The 19,800-nt window shown below is 31.1% G+C and overlaps 1 protein-coding gene across 6 annotated transcripts; it reads right to left on the reverse strand.

Moving 5' to 3' along the window:
• Nucleotides 1-11: 11 nt before the first annotated feature.
• Nucleotides 12-18,725, reverse strand: LOC132725540 (sodium/hydrogen exchanger 6-like). Of its 6 annotated transcripts, none has more exons than XR_009625076.1 (7): nucleotides 18,627-18,725; nucleotides 17,308-17,393; nucleotides 16,164-16,272; nucleotides 15,002-15,133; nucleotides 11,836-11,939; nucleotides 2,666-2,712; nucleotides 819-938 (listed from the first exon to the last, which is right to left on the reverse strand). XR_009625076.1 is itself a non-coding variant. In XM_060710674.1 (6 exons), the coding sequence occupies exons 1-5, from the start codon at nucleotides 18,693-18,695 to the stop codon at nucleotides 2,683-2,685; spliced, it is 426 nt and encodes a 141-aa protein (XP_060566657.1). In that variant the 5' UTR covers nucleotides 18,696-18,725; the 3' UTR covers nucleotides 12-938; nucleotides 2,666-2,682. The 6 variants fall into 6 exon arrangements, 4 of the variants coding, with proteins under 4 accessions (XP_060566657.1, XP_060566658.1, XP_060566655.1 ...); XR_009625075.1 differs by lacking the exon at nucleotides 2,666-2,712 and adding an exon at nucleotides 6,842-6,863; XM_060710674.1 differs by lacking the exon at nucleotides 11,836-11,939 and having other exon boundaries at nucleotides 12-938.
• Between the last annotated feature and the right edge of the window lie 1,075 nt (nucleotides 18,726-19,800).

Raw genomic sequence — 19,800 nt, forward strand, 5'->3', positions numbered from 1 at the left:
AAGTCACGCAGTTGTCCCTCGGTGTGGGTGATAGTGTTTTGAACTGAACAGTTCAAAACACTACCCCCTCCACCTCGGGCCAACAGTTTGACTGTTCCCAAATCACATATGAAATAACTGTATAATAATACATACTTTACAGTCTTTATGTATGTGAGCTATACAGAATTTAGCTTGTTAAACTACATTATTGACACTTTAATTTTCACATAATTGTGAACCATACATTATTTAGCTTGTTAAACTGCATAAATGACAATTTTCAAGTGAGCTATACAAAATTTAGCTTACTAAACTACATTATTGACAGTTTAGTTTTCACATAATTATGAGAGTCATACAGAATTTAGTTTGTTAAACAGAATTTAGCTTGTTTCAATACATAACTGAGTTTTCACATATATGTGAGCCATATATATAAATTAGCTTGTTAAACTACATAATTGACAGTTCACTTTTCACATAAGTGAGCCATACGGAATTTAGCTTGTTTCAATACATAATTGACAGTTCACTTTTCACATATATGAGCCATACAGAATTTAGCTTGTTAAACTACATAATTGACAGTTTAGTTTTCACATATGTGAGCCATACAGAATTTAGCTTGTTTAATACATAATTGACAGTTTTCACATTTAACAGCTATACAGAATTAAGCTTGCTTCAATACATAATTGACAGTTTTCACATAATTTATATGAACCATACAGAATTAAGCAATATTTCAATATGTAATGTACAGTGTTCACATTCAGGCTGTATAAACATTAGTTATAATCTATGATAGAGATATTGCAAGCTGATTGGATGATATAGATATAAAATCACACATGGTCTCCTGAAGGTGAACCCAAGTTAACTTGTAATCTCACTGGTTGATTTGATCGTTCTCCAAGGCCAAGGTCACCGCTCAGATCTTCTCTATATTTTGGAAACTGGAAACAGAAAGTGAACATTACTAAAATATGAATTATTATTATCATAGGAAAAAATATAGTTATCTTTACTACAGTGCATGTGTAATCACATGCATGAAATTCACATAAAACTCAAAATATATTTATTGAGATTAATATTTTCAAAGAATCCATACTTATTTGAAACTTGACATTTGAATTATAACCAGTACTTTGGTAAGTATTTAAGAGTCACACCTGAGTATGTATCAAACTGAGGTTTATAAGCATTTAGTTCAGTATTTATGATGGGCAACAACCAAAATTTCATATAATTCTCATTTAGTTAAAACTGTTTCCACAAAAATTACCATTTCTTTGTCAATATTCTCTTCATGTAAAGTTTTTTTTTTTGTCTACTTTTAGTTCTAAAAATGGATAATCTGATATTTATAAAGATTCATAATAAAAGGTTTAATGGGTATCTACTAGCTACAAAAAGCATGTTATAAAGAGGGTGGCAGGATTTTGTAACTAAGGTAGGGGGGTGTGGCTATGTTAGTAGAATACTTGGAAGTGGTCAGTTTTTATCTACATGTATCTACTGATTAATAGTTAAAACAATCTTAGTGCTCGCCAATTTTTTTAAGCCAATCACCGACGAGGATTTTTCAAATTTTCAGGTTATAAATCTTAATAGAACAGATTTTATATAAACTGGACTTTTTATATTATAAAACGCAAGTGGGCGGAGCACTAAGCCAGTAAGAGTGCATATTGGATGTTCTTCGTAAATAAGAAAGCTACAGTCGCTTCGCAAGCTCAGCTCCTTTTTAGCTTTCTTATTTACGAAGAAAACCCAATATGCACTCTAACCTATACATAACATGGGTAAAAGTGATCGACAATAAAAATTCTACAAAAATAGCCAATTCATTTAACAAAATGTAAAGAATTGCAGATAAACAAATGCTTTCTTGTGAAATGTAATGAAGTTTATCTTGAAGATGTATTAATATTAGTTCAACAATTAAAAGTTCTTTATTAGCTAATGCAGTCAGCAGCAGAAAAATATGCAAAAATTTTGTATGATCTCATAATTATGACTACTAACTTTAAAGCCGCATATCTCCAGATTTATTTTCATTTCCATGAAATTTTTTAAAACATATTAAAAAGTAAAATATTGTCAAAAGTACAGAATATACAAAAATAGCCTTTACTTTGTTAGTCAGGCAGTAGAAATATTGTGATGAATACTGCAAGATTCAGTTATTTTTGCATAAACACATGTAAATTATTTCTTAAATTGTGGATATTTTTACCTGTTTTTTTACAAACTTTTATATGTGGCTCATCTGAAGGCATGCAACTTTAAAAGCTGAAGTAAAACCCCCATTTTGGTTCTATCAATTTTGTATAAATTACCTCAATTCATTTTATTTACTCTTTAGGGTACTAGAAAAAAGTAAAACTGACTGACACACTATTGAGTCACCATGGATACCTCCAATATAGTCTGCATATAGTTCAGCTTATTCAACTACTAATTTACCTAATTATTAAAATAAGAACATTTCTGTAATTCTCCAACCTGAAACTAATCGTTGTTTTAAAGATCTCTTTCAACGTACGAAAAGTACTTTTTACACAGGTTTTTGGGGCAGTGCACTGAGGTTCAGAATGAACTAATTGTGTCGGCATGATCTATAAGTACATTATGAGTGCACCGGCCAGTTAAAGCAAAGGTTAATCCAAAATAGTACTTTATTTGATTTGTTATTCATAATCGTTTCATAAGTTTGGTCCATTCCTGAAAAATGACGAGACAAATGTACAGGTATGTGACGTTTGTCACATCTTTGACATCAGACGCTGTAAAATATAATGGCTTTAAAATGAATAATTTAGAAATTAGACAAAGTTATGCCCCTTGGATTACATATTAATGCATTTTAAAATTATTTTTTACCGAACTCTGTTGAAACTGAAAACCTAAACAACGATTTTCTGTAAAACGTATTAACATATCCAAATGAATATTGTTTGTTTTTTTGTTATCAGTTATTATATACATGTAGTGAAAAGATATAAAAGAATCAATTTTATCCATTTTTAATATAAACGTATAAAACCTCCAGAATTTCTTCAAAGGTCTAATGTGCAGCTTCCACTTTCAAGAATATCAAGATGAAAATTTGAGCCGCCTCACGACAAAACCAACATAATGGGTTTGCGACCAGCATGGATCCAGACCAGCCTGCACATCCGCGCAATGCTGGTTGCAACCCCATTATGTTGGTTTTGTCGTGACGCGGCTCATTTATAGTTGGACAGCCAACAGTATTATATGAATTAAGCCAGAACAGACTGCATGGATGTGTATTACCTGCCTATTCTGTGGCTCTACATTTGTGGCTTTAGTTCAAACAACTGAGTGCATGAATGATGTTATTTGTATATTGAGAAGATATCAAATGATACATTTTACTGGTTTCTTTTTACACTTTTGTGTTGTTTTTTGTTCTTGTTTTTTTTCTTCTAATTTTTTTTCTCATTTACTTTTTCTCATTTTTTTTTCTCATTTTGTTTCCAATATGGCTTTAAACATTAATAGACTATTTTGTACCAGTTCCTTAAAAAAAACTTAAAAGTAAAACATTACTTTTTTTAAAGTTTATATTCTTTACAAGCAACTGTAACACTTGTATATATAATCCATATAGTATATCTGTAAAGCAAGCTATATATGGTCACAGCAATTAATTAATCTACCACTAAATAGCCTATAAAATATAAAAAGCCCACCTTTAAAAAGGTTTTACATTTTTTATAGAAACTGGATGTAAAGGAAGAATACAAAGAAACCATATGTCAACACCGGATATATGTGAACAAAATTTTAATAAAGATCTACCGGTTTCGAACCTATCTGGTTCTTCATCATTTTTCATAGAAGAACAATATAATTGTATCATTATGCTAACTCTACTGTTGGGCAAGCTAAGTTAATTGTATATGTGCTATAAAAGACAGAGAGACAGATATCTAAACCTACAAAAAGCATTATACACCAAAATTTTAAGTAGGAATTGATAACCACAGTAACATTAAGGTACAAAAGAATGATTTCTTACATATATCATGTTACCTTTGAAATTGTTTATAAGTACCCAATTATACACAAAAATACCTCATTACTATGCTAAATAAGTGTTCCTAAAAATGTTTAAGAAGATGAATATCAAACTAAAATGTAACCACATCTACAGTCCTAAACTTATTATCTTGAAATGTTAGTTCTTGAGAAATCAGTGATAATTATGTAATGGAACAATAAGTTGATCTCAATAAAAAAACTAGAGCAGCCATAAACCCAATATCTCTACACACCCAATATTTGTGAAGGTCCATTTATCTTTATTTTTTAGGGTGAACATTTGAGCAATGTGACCTTGACCATTAAGCAACTCAGCGGTAGCATGGGTTTTGCATATCACATTTTTAATGTGAATATTAGAGCGGAGAATGAAAATGTATGATCTTCAAGAGGTTAAGAATTTATAGAATTGTAAATGTGACCTTGACATTTGACCTGTAAATGTTACCTTGACCAGGCACAGTGGCAGTATGGGGACAGCACATAATGGTCATACACTGATAGTTGCGATGAACATTTCATTAAAGTTTGAGGAAAATCATTCAAATGTATAGGATTTAAAGTGATACAAAACTGTTTGACATTTGACCTTCAAAGGTGACCATGACAGACTGACTGTGACCTTCCAATAGACTGGCAATGACATACTGATTCTCGTAAAGCTGCCATTAGTAAAATAAAGCATACAATAATCACACCACACATGTTTATATAACAAGCACTGTTAATACAAAGTTCACTACATTTTGTTCACTGAACTCCTTATGTAATAAAATGATCATAATAGACCTTTTAATATGATTTCTACTGTAAAAAAACAACAGAATCTTGTTTCATGCCAATATTTAATAACGCCTTAAAATAGAACCTAATTCGACTTAATCAGCTCAAAAATTGCAATAACTTGCTAATTAATGAAATTCAACATCTGCATTGAATGGTATCAAAATGAACTAGAACTGCCACTATCATGGCGTGAATACCCCCGCATACCACTTTGTCAGAATCAACAGTGGCCATTTAGAGCTCAAGCTGCCAAATCTGAGGTTACTAAGCCAGTGCATTGCTAAGTTATGTATTCTACATGCTTCAAATGTGAAAATGTCAAAATCAATACACTGCGGACAGGACATTCTTTAGCAATTGAGAAGAAAAGCTTTTTTTTTGTCAAGGTCCCTGTGACCTTGACCCAGTGACCTCAAAATTAATAGGGGTCACCTTATAGTCATGATCAACATCCATGCCAAATATGAAGACTGTGGGTCAAAGGAATCTTAAGTTAATGGGTGGACAAACTTTTTGAAGTCAAAGTCCCTATGACCTTGACCTTTGATCCAGTGACCTCAAAATCAAAAGGGGTCATCTACTAATCATGATCAACATCCATGCCAAATATGAAGACTGTGGGTCAAAGGAATCTAAAGTTATTGGGCAGACAAACTTTTTGAAGTCAAAGTCCCTGTGACATTGACCTTTGACCTGGTGACCTCAAAATCAATAGGGGTCATCTACTAATCATGACTAACCTCCATTCCAAATATGAAGACTGTGGGTCAAAGGAATCTTAAGTTATAGGGCGGACAAGCTTTTGAAGTCAAGGCCCCTGTGATCTTGACCTTTGACCTGGTGACCATAAAGTCAATAGGGGTCATCTTCTAATCATGACTAACCTCCATGCCAAATATGAAGACTATGGGTCAAAGGAATCTTAAGTTATTGGGCGGACAAGCTTTTTGAAGTCAAGGCCACTGTGACCTTGACCTTTGACCTGGTGACCTCAAAGTCAATAGGGGTCATCTACTAATCATGACTAACCTCAATGCCAAATATGAAGACTGTGGGTCAAAGGAATCTTAAGTTATTGGGCGGACAAGCTTTTTGAAGTCAAGGCCCTGTGACCTTGACCTTTGACCTGGTGACCTCAAAATCAATAGGGGTCATCTACTAATCATGACTAACCTCAATGCCAAATAGGAAGACTATGGGTCAAAGGAATCTTAAGTTATTGGCCGGACAAGCTTTGTGAAGTCAAGGCCCCTGTGACCTTGACCTTTGACCTGGTGACCTCAAAATCAATAGGGGTCATCTACTAATCATGACTAATCTCCATGCCAAATATGAAGACTGTGGGTCAAAGGAATCTTAAGTTATTGGGCGGACAAGCTTTTTGAAGTCAAGGCCCCTGTTACCTTGACCTTTGACCTGGTGACCTCAAAATCAATAGGGGTCATCTACTAATCATGACTAACCTCCATGCCAAATATGACGACTGTAGGTCAAAGGAATCTTAAGTTATTGGGCGGATAAGCTTTTTAAAGTCAAGGCCCCTGTGACTTTGACCTTTGACCTAGTGACCTCAAAATCAATAGGGGTCATCTACTAATCATGACTAACCTCCATGCCAAATATTAAGACTAAGGGTCAAAGGAATCTTAAGTTATTGGGCGGACAAGAAAAAACCGACGGACGGACGGACGGACAAGCTGATTCCAGTATACCCCCCTTACAACTTTGTTGTGCGGGGGATATAATAACCAATGTATAAAGAGACAAACAATCATGTTTGAAAAAAAGGAAAATCATGGATCCTGCACCAAAAATATAATACTAATTACAATATTGCTTTGGGTTTTGTTTTTTGTTGTTTTTCTTTTTCTTGTTTTTTTGTGTTTTATTTCATAATGGCCAAATAATCATCCAATATTAAAGGAGTGCTGTGAACAAAAGCTAATACTACAGTAAAGTAACCCATGGCATAGAAAACCACCTTACAACATCTCACCTTAGACAGCATGTAGTTCTACCTAATATAACAAAGTTACCAATTATAAATATAAACAAAACAATAAAATAATGTCTGACAAAATATCTACTATAGATAAAAAAATTTGAGGCAAAGCAGAAATGATGCATTAAATGGCCTGCAATGGTGAATTGTTAAGAAATAAACATCACAATACAGTTCATTATGGTTATAAACTTGTTGATATTTAAACAAAAAAATAGCTAGGTGAATTATAGTTGGATTAGTCAAATTACTATATTGTTGGAAAATTTCCATTATACAGTTGATTCCATTTTTCGTCTTTTATTGTTGCCAACACTTTATAGCCTGGCCTCATTAGGCTATAAATATAAAATCTGTTTCCTTAAATCAAGCTTGAATCTAAGGATTTTCATTAGTCAATTCACATTTTGTGCCTGTTTCTGACCAATCAAATTCCTGAGATCTGAATTTGAGATTATAATATTGCTTTATTATAAACCTCAGCCCCTGGTCAGATCATTTATACAGCCATGCTGAGACCAGCTTGGCTGTTACAAAACTGGTGGTAATTGAAACATTAGCATTCAAAGAGTTAAATTCTTTGATTACTTAAAAACCAATTTATAGCACACTGCTTTACCTCAAAACATATATAAATATAACATAAATACAATAAACATGTGTAGCGCGTACATTAAACAAGTATCTACATATAAATAAGTTCACAAAAAAAAATGAAATACAATAATAAACATGGAAAATAGGGAAAGACAATTGTTCTGTAATACTTATCTAAAGAACTTAAATATAAAACTCATTTATAAACCTATCCCTGAATTCTCTTACAGATTGCTTGAATACTTAGCCATATCATATACGGTATTGAAAGCAAAAAAACACCAGTCACCATGCAATCAACCAATTAACAAATTAATTAACCAGTCAATTAACCTATAAATTAACCAGTCAATTAACCAATTAATTAACCAGTCAATTAACCAATTACTGTATTCCTAGAAAAGATTTCGCGCGTTTTAAGTTAGCGCTTTTCGCGATAGGCATTATTTCGCGAATCTTAATAGCCGCGAATATGGTACTTATAACAAATCCGCGAACATTTCTAGCTTTAACCAAATAAAAACATAAACGTGCAGAATATTTTAATAATTTACTTACATAGCGATCAAGTGCTACATTGATAAACAGCTGTTATGTTGTTATAATGAAAGCGATGTACAGTGTAATTAATTACGTATCGACATTTTGAAGAAAAAGTCAGTTATGATTCAAATGAAAATAGAAAAAAACTAATTGGTCTGACTTATTCTTACTTAATCACACAGTGAAAAAGGTCAGGAATTAAGTAAAAAGTGTTCACGGAACAACCGTCCGTGTTCGACTAGTTAATAAATGAAAAGGTATCGAGTAACGTAGCGCTTTAGGCGCGACTTGTTAAAAAAATAAAAATAAAAGAACCCAAAAGGCAAGGTCATGCATTGGAAACGTAGCCTCTAAAAGCTGTAATTTATGCCGTAGCGACTAAATATTTGCGGAATTCGCGCATACTACAAATCCGCGAAAGTTTGTCTCCGCGAAAATGTCGACGAAATATTGTATCCGCTAACATTTCTAGGAATACAGTAATTAACCAGTCACCATGCAATCAACCAATCAGTCAATTAACCTATTAATTAACCAGTCAATTAACCTATTAATTAACCAGTCAATTAACCAATTAATTAACCAGTCACAATGCAATCTACCAATTAACCAATCAATTAACCAATCAATTTATCAAGCAAACAGTGACATTATATAAGGCAGAGCTAGTAGATGAGACAAGAAAATGAATGACAAGCAAAGAACTATATAATACAAGCAATTATCATAGTATTGCAAGCAATCCATAAGTCCCCTATCGGTTAGAACCCCAGCAACATTCTGAAGGGCCATTCGCCATTCACTAATATTTCAATTTTTCTCTTTTTTAAGAAAATTTGTTGGAAAAGTACTTTAAAAGTGATCACAGGAAACAGTTTATATGAACAGACAGACTGATGGACACTCTTAAGTTAATTTTTTAAACATTCCTGTTACAAAAATATAACATTTTTAAAAGCAAAATTCTTAAAGAGGAGATAACTCTTGAAATAAAGATCCAAGATGTCATACATGATGTGAGTGTAACAAAGAACAATTAGTAATGAAGCTGTTCATAATGAATGTTTATTTTGAATTTGAAGTAAAAGAAAGTTAAAAGAATGAATATGAAAAATTCAAAGTTTAAGGAGGAGATAATTCTGGAAATAAGGATGCTAGATTTATAAATATTGTAATATTATTATAATGTGGGAGTTTGAAGTAAATCCTATAAGTAATGAACAAGTTGGAGTAAAATATACCAATTTCAAGGGGGACATAATTCTGTAAATAGTCTTGCTAGAGTATTGAACCTTCTCACAAATGATTTGAGTAATAATAAGAAACATATATATGAAGTTTGAAAAAGATACATTTAGAAATAAAGAAGTTATTTTTTAAAAAAAACATTTTTTCCAGTAAGTTCAAGGGAGGCAATTCTGATAATTTTTTGCTAGAGTTATAACCTTGTCACATATGATGTGGTTGATGACCAGAAACTAATGTTTGAATTTTGAAAATAAATACCTTCAGAAATAAAGAACTTATAGTGAAAAAGCCTAAAAAATAGAATCAGAAATCTTGATGAGGTTGCGGACTTTTGTTAAGTATGACAGCTCTCCATTTACTTCCTATAGTCAAGATTAAAATGATGTGTATAATTTCCATACTACCATCTATCCATATTTTAAGTTTCATAAAAATTTTCAGCTATTTTTGACTAATCAAAAATATTGTTATATTTGCCATGTTTTAAGCCTATTTGTTGCCATGGAACCAATTTTTTTTCAAAATAGAAGAAAAGAAAAAAGGCATGCATAATCTCCATACTGCCATCTACCCATATTTCAAGAATATTTTCAGTACTTTTTTGCAATATCACTAGATCCAGTTTATGTGTAAAATTTGCCATATTTTCAGTCTATTTGTTGCCATAGCAACCAGAATTTTCAACATAGGAAGAAAAGAAAAAGATGTGCATAATCTCCTTACTGCCATCTATCCATATATTAAGTTTCATAAAAATATTTTCAGTACTTTTTGCATTATCGAGGGATCCAGTTTTGTGGATGGACGGACTGACAGACGGACGGACAGACAGACGGAGGGTAAACCTAAAGTCCCCTCCGGTAAACCGGTAGGGGACTAAAAAGTAATGACATGCATAAAACTAAATCCCTCCTTTAACTAGAGCTATCACTAAGGGTGATTAATAACCCCACCAGCAACTTTGACTTTTTGAAAAATAAGTGGTCTGAAGAAAAGTTTGAATAATTAAAATGTCAACTGTGTATAAAGAATTATTTCAGTTAATTGCAATCCCAACCACAGTTAATTGCAATCCCAACCAGGATCTTCATATAAACTTGCATTATCCTTAATTTGAGTGTAATATGTCATTTCTAACTCTAGTTATTGTCTGAAAACCATTTTAATAATAAATTCACTCTTGACCCTAGGGGCTCCAAATGCCTTTCCCACCAGGGTTTCCATACAAGGTTCCTAAATACCAAATTTGTTTATAATATCTCATTCTTAACTCTTGTTATTGTCGGGAAACCATTTTTCTATTTTTAGAAACAGTTACCTTGATCTTGAACCATGGGGGTCCAAATGCAATACCAACCAGGGTCTTCATATAAGTTTGGTATCAACAAAGTTTGATTCCTAACTCTAGTAATTGTCCAAAAAAATGTTTTTCTAATTTTAGATATGCTGACCTCGTCACTAATTGGTCCTAATACTAACCAGGGTTTCCACATCAGGTTGCTATATACCAAGTTTTATTACAATATCTCATTCCTAACTCTAATTATTGTCCAGAAACAATTTTTCTATTTTTAGTTATGGAGACCTTGACCTTGACCCCAGGGGGTTCAAGTGCAATACAAAAGTGGGGTCTTAAGCTTACTATAATCCAAGTTTGATTACAATGTCTCCTTCCCCTAAATAAGGTATCAACTATCAATAATACCCTTAAACTGTGGTTTAAAATATCTAAACATCTTTTCCTGTCCAAGGTATTTCAATATAAAAAAAAGGATAAAATCAAGGACATTTAAGAGTCTGGCATTGACAATTTAATTATTAATTACTGCTTGAATTTCAACATTACTGGTTTGTTCAATTAACGAAACAAAATGTACATAAAGCACTTAAAGTGTTAGTTTATAGTATTGAAAAGATTTTTTAACAAGTCATTGATTCATATACATTTTACCAGTGACAAAAATGAATAAATTGATTTAAGCTGTATGCATATTTGTAATAATAAATATATTTCACATACTGATTTAGCCAACAGTTTTTCTAGTGACAATATTACCGGATATAGGATTTCTACATAATTATTTATATACTAGAATACTAGTATTCAAACAGGATTTGAATCACCTAAGTAAATGAATACATATGCAGCTATTTAAGTGTTTTTTTTTTGTTTTTTTTTGTTTTTTTTTTTAATGAATATCAAAACAGATATCAAAATGATAAAAAGTAAATATCGACCAGCAATTGAAGTGATCAAGTTAATGAATATCCAAATAACTTTTTTGAGTGTTTTAAGTAAATGAATATCAAAATATCTATTTAAATGTTTTAAGTAATTAAATATCCAAAAAGCTATTAATGGATTTAATGAATACCAAAATAGCTATCTAAGTGTTTAAGTCAATAATATTCAAAATGCTTATTAAGTGTTTAAAGTAAATGCATATCCAAATAGCTATTAAAGTGTTTAAATCAATGACTTTTCAAAAAGCTTATTTATTTAAGTGTTTTAAGTTAATGAATGTGATCTATTAAAGCATTTAAGTACATATGAATATCCAGAAATATCTAAATACATGAATATCCAAACAGCTAATCACCTTAGATATATAGGCTGGAGTTCATTCAGCAATCAAGGTCATGGGGTCAAAGGAAAATCATCACTTATTGAGTCTAAATGGTTATCCCCAAGATCAAAGTCATGCTGTCATACCGACCGAAAAATAAAAACAAAACAGATAAAACATGAACTTCCAATCTGACAAAATAAACTTTCTGATCATCCTTTTTATCTATTGCTTTTATAATACTTGCCAGAAATTTGACTGAACTTCTCTGAAATGCATGTTTTAATTGCCGAAAAATCTTTCCTTTTTTTTCTTAAATGCATTATAAACAAATAATATCTAAAAACTAGATATTGTTCATATATTTAGTTGAAAAACAAACTGAAATCAACTTGAAAGTCAATATAAAATTCTATAAAATGTTCATGTCTTGAAACTAAAGTAATCATATTTGTATTAACCAACAAAATTTACTGGTTTTTATTCCAATCTTCACATGCATTCATCAATTAAGTATCAATTAACAAACACATGATGAAATAAAGGGAATGTTGACAAGTTTATTTTGCCAGACTGTTATGTTAGATTAATAAGGTTGTCTAGCAACTGTCCACATTCAAAATTACTTAAACATGTTCACAAAACTTTATATGACATTTTCTAAAATTATTTGCAAAGAGTTAAAAGATTGAAAAAAATCAACCTTTAACCTGTTGAATTTCTTAAATTGATTTTAGCTTCCAACTATTGACTGTCAAAAAAAATAATTTGATATTGGACAGTCAAAAGTATAAATTTGACATTGGACTGTCAAAAGTAAAAAATTGATATTGGACTGTCAAAAATAAAAATTTGATATTGGAGTGTCAAAAATAAAAATTTGATATTGGACTGTCAAAAGTAAAAATTTGATATTAGACTGTCAAAAGTATAAATTTGATATTGGACTGTAAAAAGTATAAGTTTGAAATTTTGACTGTCAAAAGTATAAATTTGATATTGGACCGTCAAAATTATAAAGGCTGATCAAACTGCACCGATGTGTACAGACTTGTCATTTGGCAAAGGCTAATCGTTTTCCATCCTTCCAGGTAAAGGGTTAAAACCTCTGGTAACAGTTACTAGACCTCCCTATAAGGAATTTAAATGCAACATAAAAATGATGAATATAAAATATCCACAGGTGGCCATGATTCGTCAAGCCTATAAGCATTTTACAATGCTAGTTTGATTTACACTTAATTTTTAATGATCCAAGCATTCTATGTTGAAGAAATTTTCTTTGTGTTTGAAAATATCCAAGTATTACAAATATTTGTTGAGACTTTCTGACAAAAAAAGGTAAGGGTGTTGACTCTAGGACAGGGACGAATTTAGGGCACCCAAGGATATATCACTTTATTTGCTGTAACCACTTGTCATTGATACCCAATAACATGATATTTCAATGACTTAATGTTTTGTTTTTTGTTGTTTATTCCTTTATATTTATTTTATTTTATTTCCAAGAAGATATGTGGCGTAAATTACCAATTCATTTAAACAGATTTATATATACAGTATATTAAAACATTTAGAGTCCATTCAGTTTTAAAAATATTTTTTAAATAAAATGTCATTATTAACAACAAACTGATTTCATCTCTTATGCATGGCTAACAACTGAGGAAATGGAAGCAAACTAAGTAAGCACAACTTATTTTCCTTGATTTTAGATGTTCTATAATGACCAGGTATGACACCTGGTTACCAGTATCTACCATTATTTCAACACTAAACAAGTTTCCAATCTGGTTCCATTCTGTGAGGAAACACAGAAAAACCAAATGACCCAAATTTGTGTGGTCATTTAAAATATGAACCCTTATTTCAGAGTCTGCCACTGACCTTTCTGAACTATCATTAAGGTCTGTCAATTTCATGACTAAAATTGAAGGCTGAAAGATTTAAAATCAGTAACTTTGGTAATAAGGTCAGTCATAGCGTTATAGATTAATTTAGTTTGTTAATTAGATAACTTTTCTCTACAACTGATACAGTTCAATCAGTCTGTGATCTAGGGCATGCATGCAAGGTCATATATGAGTTATATAATGATTATAATATCCAAGTAAGTAAAAAGAAGATTAAAAAACACCCATGCAAAAATAACTCCGAAACAATTCAAATTGCATGTTTTAAATGACATTAAAGTATCTAATACCTACACAAAAATATGCTCAGTTTATATATTCTACATTTTAATCATATAAATAAGGCAAATAATTTGAAAACTTAATATAACTAACATTACAATTGACAATGTCAAAATAAAACAACACAAAATGAAATATCTGAATGTTTAACATCCTTCGTCACATCCTTGCCAGAATCTAAGTAACAAAAACTTCTTTAAATCTAAATTTTTAAACAAACTAGGTAATTAAAGTAGCATGCCTCCAGATTCATGCTAATTTTAATAGAAATTTTGAAAATATATTATTAAATAGAGGATATCTGATCAGTTCAGTGTAAAATCGGAATATATTTCACCGGGTGAGCACCAAAAGGTATATTTCACGAGTGGCGCATCTTTCGATCTTACATTAAATTAAACAAATTTTGTTTTTATTATATGCAAAGAAACGTTTAAAAAGACATTTTAACCTAGTACTAAATGAAAAGGGCGCCAAATAACAATACAACAATTTATGATGTCACGTCATTAAGTTGGTTTCAAGTACTGTGAACGCTTGTATTTCACTGAAACAACGTAACGGGCTCAAATATTCAAAACAGTGAAATTATGAAATTGATAATTTCACTGCTTAAAACAGTGAAATTATCAGTTTTTATTTCACTGATATATTTCTTTAAAGCACTGAAGAGCATGTAATAAAGTAAAATAATGTGAAGTGAACAAACGTCTTACTAAGCATTATTTTCACAACAGGATAATTATAACTTCTATCTTGAATCATTTTTACTTTTCTTAATTTTTATCACTTTTCTTAACATCATAGTAAACTTTTCTCAAGTTTGATTTTCTTGAAATATTTTTCCTCATCTGGAGACATGCAGCTTTAAGTAAAACATTCTCATCTGAAATAATCATCAAAATGTTTGCATGATTCTGCAATGGATATGATAAAGGATATATTTTTTGTCTAATCTTTTTTATATTTTCTTGTTTGCAGATAAAATAATCAGGATGGCTTACCTCCGTGTGTTCTTTATCTTGGGTGGAGTTCATTGAAGGACTGGCACTAATCTGACTGTCTTCTCCTATAGACAACTCTCTATGATCTATTATCATATCTGTGTCTGAATCCTGATCATGATTTAAATCACTCTAAAAATAGTAACAGTTCATCAGAAGCATTCTAAAAATAGCAACAGTTCAAAAGCTTCTAAAATTAGCACAGTTCTCAAAAGTAGTAACAGTTTATCAAAATCATTCTAAAAATAGTAACAGTTCTTCAAAAGCACTCTAAAAATAGTAACAGTTTATTCTAAATATAGTAACAGTTCTTGAAAAGCATTCTAAAAATAGTAACAGTTCTTCAAAAGCACTCTAAAATATTAACATTCTTCAAAAACACTCTTAAAATAGAACTGATCTTTTCAAATTGTTCTTAAAGTAGAACATAGCTTCTAAATCTTATATATTTCCCATTCTTCCAAAAATATACATGTAAATGCCTTGCAAGCTCTTTTTCTTTGGATTGGTTTTTATATTGCATGAATACAGTATAGGTCACAAGGCCACATTCCAGCTTTACTCCACAGGTGCCGCTATGTACGTTATTTCAACCATCGACATTCTGTTGGCAAGCTGGAAAGCTTGTACGTTCTTGTTAGGACACTTACTGTATAAAGTGCCTAATGAAGAACATCCTTTCTAGAGCATTCATTTTCTTTGAGACGGGGTTTAGGTTATAAACTAATAGGGAGCCAACTTTTTCAATTTACATCTGATACCATAAATACAAAGGTCCATGTTTAAAAGATGTTTGATTATTTATAGGTAATTAAACAAAACTTGAATAATTATGTTCTATCAACATTATTAGTCAACCTCCCAAAAATCATTTTATTTGTTTTTTTCTGCACAAAAATAAAAACAAATAATAATTGAGCCACGTCACGACAAAACCAACATAATGGGTTTGCGACCAGCATGGATCCAGACTAGCCTGCGCATCCGTGCAGTCTGATCAGGATCCATGCTGTTCGTTTACAAACCCTATTACAAGTAGAGAAACTGACAGTGAACAGCATGGACCCTGATCAGAATGCGCAGGCTGGTCTGGATCCATGCTGGTCGCAAACCAATTATGTTGGTTTTGTCGTGACGCGGCTCAATTGTTTATGACACTTACTTCCATCAGCTGTTCTTGAGTTGTTAACATTCTTGCTAATGGTAGACAACAATTTGGACATGTCTCCATTAAATTTGGTCTACTATTTGTAAGGAATGGTTTTAAAAACCTGAAATGAAATCATTAAGTTGATATTATAACATTTTTCTTTTGCACTAAAACATTTTTGACATATTTGGCATATAACAGGATCATTATGCATTGTCTGCATAAATATTTTTTTGTGATAAAGTGAAAATGTGGTCAAAAAGTTTTCCTTCAAGACTGCTTGGTCAAGCTGCATAGTTTTGTACTCAATATTCTTTGAAACCAAAAACATGATTATATCATAATAATTTTCTGTACATTTCCTTGTTTTGGTTTTATATTAAATCATACATATACAGATTATAATGACACTTTCAAGGTTTACTGAGGGCTTGTTTGTTTGTTTTTTATTGGGGGGAAGGGGTCAGGGGGTATACCAATTTTAACACATTTTCAGTCATATCTCAGTGGTCTGTTAACCTAACATGCTTTCCTGGATACATGTAACTTAAACCAATTATTATCAATTTCTTTGCAAGTGACAGACTACTAATCCCACATGATTTCTGAATCAGTGGTAAAAACCAAATGTCTAAACTGATGGAGGAAGACCTCAGATGCACCTAATAGCTTGTCAATATGTGAGAAATGAAAGTTAGCATTGGTATTTTTGAGTACATAGTCAGAGGGCATTGTGAGGTCACCTCTTTTCAATAAGACTGCAATATTGCTACAACTAAAGAAACATATATTGACACTTCTTATGGATACTCAATTTCAGTCAATTTCTGAATTCTTTTTCTTAAAATAATTGTTTAACATTACACTGGATCAAACCACATTCATTCACTAGCAAAACAGGTTTTTATACTGACAGTGAGTCTTCTATGTAAATATTTTGGAAATGTTGAGGTAACCAGTTCTGAAGTCAAAGACTACTTGGAACTTCCATGAAGGAAGAGCCCTTCTTCCTTATCCAACTGCACATATTTCTTACCCAGTTGTTAAATTGAATTCCTTTTTGCTTAATATAATGATAATAATTCATATGACAAAATCAGCTATTTTACTAAAATGCGTCACAGTTTAACATTACCAACTTGAATATTGTACTTACTTTCTATCAAATTTGTACCATTTAGCAACAAGGAATGCTTTCCCAAAAGATCTATGTTGAATATCTTGCTCTGCCTGGCTTTGAAGCTGAAAAATATTTAATTGAAATGAACTTCTAACATATCATGTGAAGTAGTTGACATATTAGATGACACTTTATGACATCATAAAATATACCAGTATAATGGAAAATTATCACAGCAAAGAAACACCCAAACAACACAATTCATTGATCAAACTCAAAACAGGTATTTGCCTCCCAAATGCTTCATACTTTCAAAAATTTAATACTTTTTCTGAAGATGTTTTCTGGAGGTTTTCTACATGAAATTTAGAATTCTTTGATATCAGCTCTAGCCAAAATTTTGTTATCATTCTGAACAGCAATGAATATAATATTTTTGTTACTGAACTTATCCTAGTGTAAACAATACTGCAACTGCTAAAACGCATTTTTCAACACAAATATTTACAATAAATTAATATATAATTGTAATCAAATATTGCATTTAAACATGGAGCAAACAAAGGGAGGAAACTGAGTATTGTCTAATGGGTAACAAGACAATCTGGATAAAAAGGGAGGTAATTGAACAATCTTAAACTGTAAGTTATTGTAATTGTGGCTGCAGGCAAACAAGTTCAATGAAAAATAGAACAAATATTAACAAACTTTAACCAGGGAAATAAGGGGAATAAATCTGTCTATGATGAAATGAAATAAAATAAAATCACATATTTAAGATGCTTCGAAATCTATATACATGTAAACTCACTATAAAGAACAAAAATTATTAAACATATAATTGCATTGAATATAGTTGACATTTCATGACTTGCTAAAATAACTTAAAAGAAGACATCTATCATTATATAAGCTATAAGCTGATAACAAAATCTGAAAATGTTATGTTGGCTATTAACATAACATTTTGAGGACAGGTTTTGAAAATTCAAGATGACATAAGTGAGCCGATATCATTCCTCTCCTTTCTTATTTAAGTAATCTCAACCACCAATTAACATAATCAATTAATATTAAAACACAAAATAATAGAAATACAAACTATATAAACAATATGCGGCAAACGAAATCTCACTGAACTTATTCTATCATAAATCTTCAGCCATAAAACAAAAACATACAAATACGAAAAAGAAGTTTTTTAAACCAAATATAAATCTAGATCACATGCAGCTGTAACTTGGCAATTCAACTGTATTTCCACAACAAGATAATAATACAAAAACCACCAAAAGAGCCTAACAAATAACACCTTGAAAATGTAACCTATAGCAACTTGTCTCGAGATACTATACCTGATTAATCAAAGGTTCTAACTGTTGTCCTGGGGCTATTTGAAGCTCATACTGAAATATGTTAGTCATTTTAGTTAAAAGTCCAAACAAAATAAGAAAAAGAAGATTAAAGTTTATAAAAATCAAAAAAAATAATCCACTCCAAATTGTTTAAAAAAATCTGAATCTATAAATAGATTTCTTTTATGCTCTCACTTAAATGATTTATTTACCTTCATAAATAATGAAATCTCAAATAATCTCAATTAATTTATTTATTTTTTTTTTTTTTTTGGGGGGGGGGGGGGGGGTTGAGTTTTATGTCACACCAAAACAATATAGGTCATATGGCGACTTTCGACTTTCCAATCTCACTTAAAAGGGAGCATGTTGTTGTATTTTTTGTGTCTATGACAAACACCCGTTGACCAATGGCCGCTCAGTTGTTTCATTGAAAAATGACAAAATGCCACTCAATGAACTTTGCGACACAACCAATTATTCCGTTGATTATAGGCATATAAAAGCTCTATAATCATGACAATACAACCACATATAACTGGGGGTGTGTTTGTTCACTTTTCGTAATTTTTTCAAGACCAGTTTTAAATTGTTTTTCTTTTGCTAGCTTATATAAACAAATCTTTATCCAACCTAAATTTAATATGGCTGTGTTAAAGTAATTGTACTTTTTAAATTAAGTTATCTTTGAAGTTTTTGCCTAAATCTGATTCTAAGTGACTAGTCATTCAATTAAATTATTTCAAACTTCCTGTTCTAAAAATAGAACATTTTGTTTCCGCAGACTGAATACCAAAATAAATATTTTGACAAATACCCAAAGCTTGATCCAGTGTTATTTATGTTAATAATTATAATAATGCCTTAATTTGAACACCAAACAAAATCAGCAGGACTTAAAATTTCCTTAACAAACAAACCTTAAACACAAGCAAAAGAACAAGACAACATCACCATATAAAGAAATAGTTGTAACAGAAACAAAATCTTGTGAATATAAGTTAATCTTAAAGTCAACACCCCTAAAAATATACATTAGAAATCAGCTAACATGTTTGAAGCAAGAACAATAAGAACCAAATCAAACAAATGTCAACATGAAATTGAGTAAGAATCATGCATCAAAATAACCAAAACGAAGAAACAAAGTAAACAAAAGCCAACATAACAAAAT

This window comes from Ruditapes philippinarum, unplaced genomic scaffold (assembly GCF_026571515.1).
Source record: "Ruditapes philippinarum isolate M1 unplaced genomic scaffold, ASM2657151v2 ctg16108_1_1_1_1, whole genome shotgun sequence".
Classification (NCBI taxonomy): Eukaryota; Metazoa; Mollusca; class Bivalvia; order Venerida; family Veneridae; genus Ruditapes; species Ruditapes philippinarum.